The 12,774-nt window shown below is 41.8% G+C and overlaps 1 protein-coding gene across 5 annotated transcripts in view; it reads right to left on the bottom strand.

Annotated features, from left to right (window-relative positions):
- ANO1 (anoctamin 1) overlaps positions 1-12,774 on the bottom strand; it is an 80,753-nt gene that overhangs the window by 52,595 nt on the left and 15,384 nt on the right. The window contains exon 2 of one of the 5 annotated variants that reach the window (XM_065635473.1): positions 3,369-3,548. The exons of the other annotated variants lie outside the window; for them this stretch is intronic. Within the exon in view, the coding sequence (XP_065491545.1) occupies positions 3,369-3,402 (34 nt within the window). The 5' untranslated portion in view covers positions 3,403-3,548. The remainder of the gene's footprint in view (positions 1-3,368; positions 3,549-12,774) is intronic. 5 annotated transcript variants of the gene reach the window in all.

Here is a 12,774-nt window from a genome sequence, read left to right as displayed (position 1 = left end):
CAGGATTATTTGAAACATGGGATTGCTTAGTTATATTTCTCAGTCCTGACTTAACGGTGTGTCTCTGGAGTGGGGCTGCAGCTTTCCTGGAAGGCTGTCTACAGCTTTAAAGTTATTGATCTATTATTATCAGCAACATGTTAAAAGAAGGTTAGAAGGACACACAACTGTGACATCATTTCTATTTCTGCCCTTCTATTTTTGTTTTTAAAGATTAATTTACCCTGTTCACAGTAGGTTGCCCTAGGATTGAACACATCTAATCTGACACGACCCTTGTGAAATGTGGAATCTAAAAATGAAGAGCAAATTACCAAAAAAACCCATAATGATAGTAAAATGAATGTTTGGGTTGAAACAGCATTTTCAACAGCACATAAAGGACCAGCAAATATAAATTCTACCACAACAAGACTCATACTGCCCATTTGTTTAGACCCTGGAAAATCCCATATTTTATAAAAAACAGACAAAGCCTTCCCCACCAAGATAAATTGCACTTTTGTCCCCCAACTACCAACAGCTATTTAACACTTAATTAAGTCTGTTTTCAGGCATATTTCTAAAATACTTAAATCAAGCACTCTTCTACCAGACACTGAAAGAATATTTCAGATTTTCTTCTGTTGCTATTCCACAAAAAGCATTGAAGTCATGCTCAAGTCCAATGCAGACTATTCTTTGCAAATTGCGACTCCAGTTTTAGAAATTATTTCTGTACTTTGACAGCACTTCAGAGCAAAATAGACAAAATGAGCAAAATTCTGCTCCTAGTTACTTTGATAAGTGCACAGAATCATTCTTGCTATATTTTTTTTTGCATTTTATATTTGTTTGATGAGAGCACAAGCACTGGTGCGATTCATTGAAATGCATCAGGACAAAAGGCCATAATCCTGTTTCTTACAGGAGTTATTGATGACTTCCAAAACACGTACTGATGACTTCCTTGAGCGTATCCAGCAATGTCATATCCTCAATTATATGTGTGATGGGAACAAGAGGATGGACTGGATATGGAAGATACACTGAACCTGTGCTCAGGGAATCCTGTCAGTTACGTTTTGGAGGATTGCGATGCTAGTGATGTTTGTACATGCGTTCCAAGGAAAGGCAGTTTCTACCAATGGGAACAGTAAAATGAAAGGAAAAAAGAGATTGGGGGAGAATATTAGTGTGTATTGGGACAGAACTATTTTGTCTATTACTCGCACAGTAGCTTTGAAAGATCTCCAAATACGTTTAAAATATTAAGTATGGTTCCTTTATCAGGCTTTTACAAATAGCTCTTTATACCAACCGTATGAAAATGAAGATCCAAAGATTATGAGTTTTACTGTTAAAACACCAGTCACGGACTGCAACCTGCGGCTGAGGCCACAGAATAGAGTGACTGGCAAAGCTGCTCTTGATCAAAGAGTTTTCCCATTTAAAGTCCTCGTCTTGTAACATTTGCACTTGTGTTTAAATTTCCACACATCAAATTCATAAGGCCACTGAGACCGCACAGGCTTAGGCAGGGATGTCTCAGAAGGTTTTGCTAACCTGATAAAGATGTTTTGACTACAGTCACCACGTTCGGCAACCGCGGCTCTTTTATGTTTGCGCTGAAAGAGCCGGTCACTCAGGGTGGGGCCGGGTTCCATATGGCAGAGTGCCACCTTATGTATGTTATCTGGGTGTGCCAAAGCAGGTGGAGCCAATTTGATAGCGAGATGGTGGTTGGTGATATTCGTCCAAGGTCCCAGTGCAGCCTCCAGCTCTGTGCTATTCGAGGCTGCACGTGAAATATTGTGTGGAGTTCTGGGCTCATCACGCCAAGAAAGATCTCGAGGTGCTGGAGCGAGTTCAGAGAAGGGAACGGAGCTGGTGAGGGGCTGGAGCACAAGGGTGATGGGAGCAGCTGAGGGAGCTGGGGGTTCAGCTGGAGAACAGGAGCTGAGGGGAGACCTTCTGATCTCTGAACTGCCCGAAAGGAGCTTGGAGCCAGGGGGGGTCGGGCTCTGCTCCCCAGGAACAAGCACCAGGACCAGAGGAAACAGCCTCAAGTTGCACCAGGGGAGGTTTAGGTTGGATATTATGAAAAATTTCTTCCTGGAAAGGGTTGTCAGGCCTTGGAACAGGCTGCCCAAGGGAAGTGGTCGAGTCACCATCCCTGGAGGGGTTTAAAAGACATGGAGGTGAGGTTCTTAGGGACATGGGTTAGTGACAGTGTTGGGTTAGTGGTTGGACTCCATGATCTTGAGGGTCTCTTCCAACCAAAATGATTCTATGATTCTACAAAATAAAACCAAAACCCTGCACTGAGCAAAAGCTTGGTTCTAGCAAGTTTTCTTCCTACCCCTGCACTTTTAACTTGGATGCAGAGCAACATTGCTGTATGACAATTAACTGCGAAGTTGCACTGGCAATTGGAACAATATTTCCCTGAGCAAGTGAACGCAAATCCATGGGGGTGAAAAGCTCTATTAACTCTTGTCTATCCATGAGAACACCATTCCTTGCCTTCCCCAGTCTTAATGAACTAAACTGAGGGATACCAGAGGCAGAAGACCTAAGAAGTGACTATGCAACCAGGTGGTCCTCCTTGTTTTTAAGTGAGTTGAGATCCGCCTGCCACAAAGAAGCTGATGCTCTGGGAAGGTGCCACATCCCAGCCAGCGAGCCTGCCCTGTGCCAGAGGATGCAGAAACACATGCTACAGGAAAATAAGATACTCCTCCTTGGGATTCCTCGTGGTCCCATCTTGGGTGGCAAAATTCTTGGAGCAGAAAACCAATCCATCAGCAAAGCCAGTGCCGGCAAGAGGAAGGACCGGGCCAATGCCTTGACGCGGCATTTCGAGACCCCCAGATGAAAGGCACACTTGAAATGTTTGAGCAGAGATTTGCATTCTTTGCAGTTTTGCCCTCGGTAGGGAAGCTTATGATGACAGCAGCGCTGAACTCAGGCTCACCAAGTCTCTTCCTTAAAGACCTTTTGATGGTCTTTACTATCTAGTACATCTTTATCAAATGAGCAGTCAAGACCCAGCCTAAGTGTAAACGGCTGCCCTGTAGGTTTTGTAACAGTGGACAGACTGACTAAAAAGCCAGGATTATCCGAAGGCACAAATCCTCCTCCTTTGGGAAAACAACTCTGAGCACCATAAACTTATGACCCACCAAACCAAAAATCTAAAAATTATATCGTTTCAAACAGTACAACTCTTTTTAATTCCCAAGTTGTACCTATTCCATTATGGTCCATCAGCTGCTCCTGGACTGCACAATGTAAGGCTCCACCAAGAAATGTTTTAGATTTTTTTAATTATTTCTACAGTTCCGACATAATGTTTAAACAATGTTTACACTGCACAGAAAACTTACCGCTCCTCATCTGAGAGCAAGGAGTCACCCACATAATTAACGGTCAAAAGGTATTTTAACCATCACGGTGAAGAGACTTGAGCAAAATGTAACCATGAGGCGGACAAAAACGCAGCACACCCACGTGTTTGGTGATGGCCTGGCTGGAAATACTCTGGGTAAGAAAGGAACCGGCAACTCCTGCCAAAAGCAAGAATTTGACATCGATGCAGACAGAGAGAAAGAGAGAAAACATTATTTGTTTTCATATTTCCTGAGAAAGACATGGAAGATGTTGTAACTGTGTTATTTATAGAGGGCCAAGGTTTCATTCTAGAATTTAAGAGAGGACTTTATTTTCCTCTAGACTATGATTAAGAATCTAAGCTAAAAACAATGTTTTATTGTAGGGAGGTTTTTTTGTTTTGGTTAACAGAATAATATTTCACTTGCTGTCTCTTTTTTTTAAAAAAAAGGAAAATGTTCTGCTCATTTATCTAGTAAATGTTTGTCAGGTCAGTGAAAAAAATCCTAAACAATGGAATGGAACCCTAAAAAATAGAATTCAACTTCAATATATTGCTTATCTTCAAGCATTGAAACGTTTAGAAAAACAATACTCTGCATTAAAAAAAAAAAAAAATCTTATCTTACCAAAATATTTAGAAAAGTGATTCCTTTGGATAATGTCCTTTAGTACATCTGTTATTCCATAAACTTTGTCAAAATATGTGTACACTGCTATTTGCAAACTTTATTGCTTTTTAATAACACATATTCTATGTTGGTTAGTTAGTGCCATCAGTTTACAAAACACAGGATGATACATTGTTGCCAGCTAGGTTTCTAGTCTTAGGAATCGTCTCTATCTTTTTCATTATTTAAAAAAATATTCAAGCTTTTCACATATTACCTTGAAGTGGTTACTTGTAAATCTGAAATAAATTTATTGCTGATTAAAAGAAAAAAGAGTAATTTTTCCTGACCACAGTAATTATCTAATTACTGGTATTTAAAGGAGCAGAGGACAACTAGGTAAATATAAATGAAGATGGTGCATTCTGACTGATTTCAAATCTAATGGGGAGAGCTCGTGAGTAACGTCCTTGAACTGTCTGCTTTACTAACCTTTGGGATGTCTGGAACCCATATCTGTTGCTATTTTTTATGATGACTGTCTATGTATCGGAGATATTCTGTGAAGTGATGTGATAGAGCAACAGTGGTTACGGCAGAACAGGTGTTGTAACCCTGGATCAGCTGTTGCATGAAGCATTAATTTGAGAGGCATACGATATTTAAAATATTTGAACCAGTTGCAGCGGTTGGAAAAAAAAAAAATTCCTAGGGGGTGCACATTTTGATTTTCACACTGTCACTCTCCAGCCCAAGTCCAGATCAAGGGCCCCTTCCTTCCACCAGCTGCTTGGTGAAGATGTACAGAGGGGCAGGACCTCACCAGAGCATCACCCGCCTGTGCGTGGTCCTGTTTCACACAATATAACCTCGAGAAAAAGAAAATGACCTTCCACGTGATGTAAATTTGTTTCTTACTAATATGGGAGCAGGTATGCTTGGGATAAAATGTGCATGCAATTGATTTCCTGGGCTTCATAGCCTGTAAGAAACCATCTACCCTGTGTGTTTGTGTGTGCAATATGTCAGACCTTCTCCCCAAGGAACAGCTTCTGTCTACGCAGCTCCTCCAGCAGCCAAGAAGAGAATAGGATGGAGTATAAGCATTTTGTACACCACCAATACATACATAAAGGATATTTGTGTCCCCTATCACCCCTATCAATAACTGCACACTTACATGAAGAAATACTTCAACATTACAAACACGTTATGTTTCTGAATCTTTTTATTTGCTTTACCTAATTTTAACGAGGATGATTTTTGTTGATATGAAACTATGATTTCTTTCCTGATAATTTTTGTGTCTGTACCACACAGATGATGTTCTTGGGGACATGGTTTAGTGCCAGTGTTCGGCTAACGGCTGGACTCTATGATCTTGAGCATCTTTCCCAACCAAAAAGATTCTATGATTCTATATTCCTATATTCCTTCATGAAGCACTTATAACTCAGATCAACAGTTCATATTCCTTATGCCTTCCCCACCTGCGGGCTGGTTCTTGCCCACGAAGCCCTTGTGACCAAAGGAAGGACTGTGAATGCCACCATGGCACATCTCCAGACAAAGCAGTCCAACAAGATGCTTCAAGGTAACTTCAAAAAGTCTTCTTGATTAATGTCCCACAATAGTACATCACAAAATTGTATTTTGGGGAAGGCTGGATGCTCTAATGGTACTCAAATTTGGAGCAAGTATAAACACAGGTACAGCTTGACCAAGGTCAAAGCTTTTGGAGTGCCACTTCTCACGGGAGAAAATATCTACAGACCAGCTCTGTCCCCCTTGAACGTGATGTTCCGGCAAAACAAAAAAATGCCTCATCGCACCTACTCCAGCCAGCGTAACAATTCCTGCAGCGCTCTGTGGGGATCTCCCTGGACAAGAAAATATCAAGTACATTCCCTGCTAATCTTTCAGCTTGCTCATCAGCCCTCAGGCTCTTAGAAGGGACTCAGCCTGTGACCTTTTAAACAAGATTTAAGCAGCCAAGCACCAAAATCAGCCAATTGCAGGAAAATCTGTATCTGAAATGCTGTATTTCATAGTAAAACAGATACTTGCTGGTTTGACAGAAAAGGACGCATCTTGAGGCATTTTAGTGCTTGTATCCTGTTTGGCTTCTCTCCTTATGCCTATTTATTTGGGAAATTTATGGTGCGATTCCCAGAGGTTTGGATGGCGTATCACTTACCCACTTCAATAAACATTCTGGAGTACTGTTTAAATATGGAAATGCTTAGTAGCAGCAGCACCAAAGTCAATGGTTGTGCTGCTACTATGCCCTAGGAAACGTACGCTATGCCTTAGGAAACCTATGTGTAAGGAAAAAAAGAGGGGGGAAAAACGAGGATCTTCTTGTGCAGACACCCATTTACCTTTCATTATTCCAACGAGATCACTGGGGCACACCACACGGTTGTAAGATTTCCAAATTGCAAAATATTGATTCAGTTCAGCAGATAAAAATTTCCACCCAGCAGTGACCTTTTAAAACTCTGCCCTTCTGAACGGGGCCTCGTTGCTTCATCATCAGGAACCCGACGAGGGCCACTGGTCGCATCCTCGTGGGTCACAGAGCTCATGGGTGCAATGGCTGGCAGGTTAAGCTGGGACCCTGAGCTTCTGCAGTCCAAAACCACATCAAGATCCCCACTGCTGGCATGAGGTCTGTCCTGCCCTTGAGCTGGAGTCTCTTCTGGTTTGTGGAAGGACACTTATTGGTTTTACCATTTACTGACAGTTCTGCCTTCTCCTTACTTCATAGGCACCAAAGACAAGACTGTTTCTGCTCAAGTCCTCCTGATGACAATAAATTTCTTGAACTTTTCAGAATGCGTGAAATATTCTTACAATGTGGTAAGCCACCCCCGACCAAACATTTCTTCTGTTTTCTAAATCTGATCTCTTGCCTAAACCCCTGCACAAAGCACCTGTCAGAAACGGAATTAGTTGTACACAATGAGGATGTGAAATTCTCTCTACTGCAAGAGCTGAGGGTGGTTAGCTGAGAATCTTCTGAGCCTTTATACTACTGCCTCAGGACCCTCACTACCAAAAAAACAGCTGAGATTTTTCTTGCTCAACCTCTAGAAAATCTCATCAGCTCCTCTCTTCCATGTCAGTTAAGGGACAACCTCGTAAACCTCTTTTTTCTTGCAAATCAATCAGATGTTTGTTTTACTGTAGGTAACAACTTCAAGTTGCCGGATTGCCCGAGCGCCCTCATGATAGTGAAAGAACCTGTTAATGCAACACTCCTCTGCTCCCACGGCCACCTGCATCTTGTTCTTGGGACTCGCTTTCTGTTGAGAACTTCTGGTCTCTGCTGGTAGCAGAGGTGATCTCAGGGCAGAATAGCAGAAAACAGTGTCAAACCAACTCACAGCTAACACCTTCTGATCAAACCGCACACGCACTGCCTGTCCACCCTGTGCCCAAAAGGAACCGGACTTCTCGATTTCAAGGAACACCCACAAAAATATCTTTCCTATGACTGTAATTCCTTTATGAGCCCATCAGGGCTCTCAGTGCAGGGGAACGTGGTTTCTGCTCAAACACAGGCTGTTCCCAATCTTCTCCAGAGGTATCACATGCTAGCTCTGTCTAGCTGATACTTCAGGACTCCTTCCTTATGTCTCACTTATCACAGTACAACTATCCCTCTGGGAGAAGTGGCTCAGAAAAAGGCAAATGACAATTCAGGGTATATCAGGCAAAGTACTTCCAGTAAAGATGAAAGAGCAACAGCAGCGTTTCTCTGGGATGTTGCCTGCAGGACTCATCGCTCCCTATTTCAGAAACAAACTCAGATTTAAACATGCAAAATGACCAAGGGAATGGTGGCAGTGATAGAGAGAAAGGAGCTTAATTCTCTAGAAGACAATAATAAAAGAACTTGGGTGTTTTAAGTTAGGAAACTGCTCCTTCCTTACCCTCTATCCCACCCCCCCAGCCAGGTGGTCAAGACACCAAAGGGCAACGAAGAACAAAAAATGTGCACATGTGACTACATTAATGCTTAATACGCTCAAAGATGATCATTAGAGAAGAGGCTCCACATTAGAGGCATGAGGTTCATATCGGAGCAAAACAGGGAAATAAATAAATAAATAATTAAATAAACAAACTATTTTTATAATGGTGCTTGAGAAATTTATGAATGGGATTCTGTGATGTGGTTGCCCAAAATAGCAAAGATTTGGACATGACGACCCAGGAGTTCCTGAAAGCAGCTGGCACGGAGGCCACGCACGCACCCAGGGTTTCCCACTTATTCCTTTTCTCCTCCTGTAACGCGGACTTTTCCCTCTGAGCTACAAGCGAATTTCAGCCTTAACACAGGGCACCTCAGACCAGGAAAAGGATACTATCCCCCCCAAACAACAATTCTACCTAGAAAGCCAAATGGAAGTTTGCAAACCATGTTGGCCAAATGCCTCTCTTCCACTACTTTCTTCGAAGATGTATTTTCTTGGATTTCTTTTCATTTTTGTTGCCCTCCTCTTGGCTTTAGGCTGTATGATACACACTTTTCTTGCAAAATGATGCTGGAAACTGGATAAAGTACTCCAGGTCATGCTTTTCCAGCCCTGAGCAGAATTAGTACATGATCTATTACCACGTGATCCATTGCAGGTGCCAACATGTTCCCTAGAACAAAAGATATTGTGGATTTATGCTTAGTTTATGACTCCTAGACCCTTTTCTGAGGAACTGCTGTTTAACCAGCAAATTATTCCTGCCCAGATGGACTATTTTGCACTTGTCTGTTTCTCATCCTAAGCCATGGGAGCACATCCTTTTCCAAGCAGAAAGCGACAAGAAGTTTGGTTTAACAACGTAAGATTTAAAGCTGCTAGTACCACATGCAAAATTAACACCAAATGCTGAAGGGTAAATACACTCACTTGATTGGTTCAGGTTTCAAGAAATTTTTGGTGGGGCAGTTTGGCATCAGTAGGATTTATTTTAGATCTATGATCAACTGTTCTGCCACAGTCAGCCTAAACCTGCCATAGCGGAACAGAGATACCATTAACTCATTTGGGTGCCCTGAGGAATTTGATAGAAATCCAAACCATATGTGCCCATATTCAAAGAAAAATCAAACCAGTACTTTTGAGTGACCTTATAGTACAAAGATTGAATATCTAGAGTTGTGGGACTGGGGCAAAAGTTTGTTTTTGACGTAGTAAAACTTAGTTTCATAGATACTGGATGAGATTCTTGTCTGTAAACATGAGGTGCAAGATCAGAAAGAGAACTTATGGTAACACATACACTCATTATACTGAAAAACAATCAGTGCTCCAGAATAGATAATAATGAGAAATGAACACTGAAGGAAACTTTGATGTACTTCTTAGATAACTGTGGTACTTTAAAACTGGATCCAGTTCAAACATTTAAACCATCTCAGTCCAAGATCTACATTTCAGATTGAGAATGTGTTGATGCACAACTAGATTTTAAAATAAATACATGGTGGAGGAGAACACAAACATAGATTTAAAGAAGAGAAGGAAAAAAAAAAAGTCAACCTTCTCCAGTTCAAACTCCCCTGTACAAACAGTTTTAAAACCACTTCTTCACATGAGCTAAATCCAAATGCAAAATTTTACTGAAGTCATTCTTAATAATTCAGTTTGCAGCCTGGATTGGCCAAGGTGCCTGTTGACTCAGTGCAATTTGAGTCATGGGTACAGCCCGGGTCAGACTGCTGCCTCCTGCCCTGACCACTTGGCTACAAGGTTTTCTTTATAAAGAAACTCAAAATAAGTTAAGTACAACTAAGGGCTAAGCTCATCCATCCTGCCCAAGGAAAACATAAACCTGTGCATATTTAAGCAGGCCATTCATCTTGTGAGTGCCAAGTGAAGGTCTCTCAGGCTAGATAGGTCTGGTTCATTACGAACTGACTTGTAGGACCAAATTGAAAAGGTATTTCCAAAAGCATTGGTGTTCCAATAGTGACAAGGATGAGGAATAACAACACAAATCAAGACGACAGAAATTTGGAGCCATTCAAGCTTCTCTAAACATACCATTTCTCTTATACTCCCATCTAACACTAAAATATTCTTCTATAACACCCTTCACTGGAAAGTCACGTGAGACAAAACTAAAAAGACATCTTAGGGTTTTCTAAGAGCACAACAGAATGGAAGAAGTGAACACAAAAGCCACCACAGGAAGAAAAAAAATAATAATAATAATTTAAAAAAAAAATCGAAAAGCAGCTGCCATCAATCAATCCCTCCATTTATACAACAATAACATCCATGCAATACATTTCATTTTCGCTTGGCAGCCAAGCCAGAAAGTGGCATTTCTCCCTATCATGACGTGACTTCAATGCCTTCAGGTGTCACCAAAAAAATCATATAATAATCTTCAATATCCCATGCAAATTCTGAAAATGGTATTAACAACACAAAATAATTTCTCCCCACATTTCCCATCTACATTTCCTGTATTCTTAAGTCCCAAACTCCTGTGAAAGCCTCAGCTGGGGGCACTGAGAGCACAACTGGAACACGTCCATGAGCTCCACAAAGAATTAACATAAAGTTAAATTTTTAAGACACTCTCTATATAGCCTATAAAACGGCACATGCTGGCAGGATTACCCTTCAGGAAAAATCTGTGCCAGTGCCTGTTGGACTGTTTATTAAATTCGCCATTAAATTTAAACACTTCAGAGCATGGAGAAGAGCCCGTCTCGCTCCCCCATCATCAAGAGTGGTTTTAATTACATTGCTGAACAAAGACTAATGGTTCCAAGGACGAGCATAACACATGAGCAGACCCAGTCTATTGAACGGGGCTACTCCTGGGCCCTAAATTACACACATGCCCCATGAACTACAGCTTTTCACAGTTAAGCAAATTAACCAGCAGCTCTCATTAACGCAGCCAACCTTAAGGTCATTTGAAACGAGGGCACAGAGTGGGGCATCAAAGGGGACACAGGGTGCTCTCAGTTGCAAGTATGCACAGGCTTACTGCCACCAAAGTGTCCCGACACGTTTCCATCGTGTTATTTTCAAAACAGTTGCTGCACGCTGGTGCTGCCCAAGTGTTTAATTACATGGAGTAAGCGTTGCAAAGCCACTGCTGCTCCTGCCCGCACGCTGAGCTGGCAGCGCAGCCACCGAGACGGGCACCTTCTCAGCCCAGGTGACAGGACACAGACCATGGTGGTGACCTGCACGGTGGGTCCTGCCTGGTACCTACATCACTCATTTACTGCTGCAGCCCATCCCTTGACCTCGGTGAAGCTTTGGTGCCCATCATCCCATGTAACGTCTCTGAAAGCACCCAAACAAGCAGGGTATGAAATCTGAACACACACCACCATGAACATCGGTTTAACATGCCCTTTCCTTAAGAGGCAAAGGAATCGGCTCTCATTTTATTTTCAGGGTGCAATAGCAGCTGGTACCAAGCAAAACAAGGGTGGAAATACTTTTCTAAAGCCCTTTCCAAAACATTTGCATCTACATGCTGGATGACGGACCATGTTCACACACTACGCGACGCTGGGAGCAGACCAGGGGTTTTGCATTTCAGAACTGGTCAGGAGTCAAACATTTTCCAGTGAAGGGGCAACACATTATTTCTTTCAATCAATTACCTGTCTACTGGAGCTGAGTTACAGCGAGTGGGAAAACACTCCTATTAGGGCTTAGAAATCCTACAGTTCATAACTCTAACGGTCCAAATTCATTATTTGAACACATACATCTGGTGAGACACTATGCATCTTCTCCTCTCCTCTAACAAAGATTTCCTGCATCTCATGCTGTGAACTCCCAGACAGCAATTCCCACTCACACGGCAATTTTAAAGAAAAGAAATAATATCAGAGTGCCTCTTGTGTTTACAATTATAGCTTTAATAACATTCCATGCCCCTTCTAATTTTTCTTTCAGGCTCCCTTTTTGGCCCGTTCTCAGCGACAGCCTCTCGCAGACATTTCCAAACTGTAACACATACTTTAGAGACTACCGGTTTCACTTACTCCAGACAGATTTTTCACTCGATGGTTGCCCCCACCCCCTAGAAAAATAAAAGTTAACAGTCTACAAGTTATTCCTTCATAAAGTTTAAAGGATAAGCTTCTCTTCAGTGCTCTCGGAAAGGTTTAGTGTAGTAGCAGGTTTTAGACATCCATGCAGACACCCATCTGTTCACTTTTATTTGCACTTTTGTTTTGGCTTTAAGTTTTACACGTGTTGAGTAAGGAAGAACAGGATCATCATTTTAAGCTGTATGATTATTGCATAAGTTGGGCTGGAAAGAAGCAACGCAACCAAGTCCAAGGAAAGGTGATGGCTGCATGTAGCAGACTCATAAATGATTGATTGAGTGTTCAAGCAAGAGAATGGTGAGAAAGGAGCAAAATCTCATGAGCTAAAGCTGGTATTGCTGTAAGATCCCTGCTTCTAAAACCACAGCCGAGGGAAAGCAAAACACTATTGATGGAAAGCCTCAGAAATGCTGCAGTTATAACCTCATGGTCCCAGTTCATAATTTTACTACTGTACAAATTCAGTGAGGCAAGACAGACCTTTTCCTTTTTTTTAAAAACCAAACAGTTCTTTGATCCTATGCTGCACACTCCCACTGCTGTAAAACATCACCAAAATACAGAAAAAAACAAGTGTAACACTTGTTCACACAAACTTTGGCAAACTCTCGCTATAAGACATGAACCGATGCAAAGAGCTTATTGGATTCAAGAAGGGCTTTGATACGTGTTTTACAAAAACAGCCTTTCAAA

This window comes from Caloenas nicobarica, chromosome 5 (genome assembly GCF_036013445.1).
Source record: "Caloenas nicobarica isolate bCalNic1 chromosome 5, bCalNic1.hap1, whole genome shotgun sequence".
NCBI lineage: Eukaryota > Metazoa > Chordata > Aves > Columbiformes > Columbidae > Caloenas > Caloenas nicobarica.
This window is presented reverse-complemented; position numbering and strand designations above follow the sequence as displayed.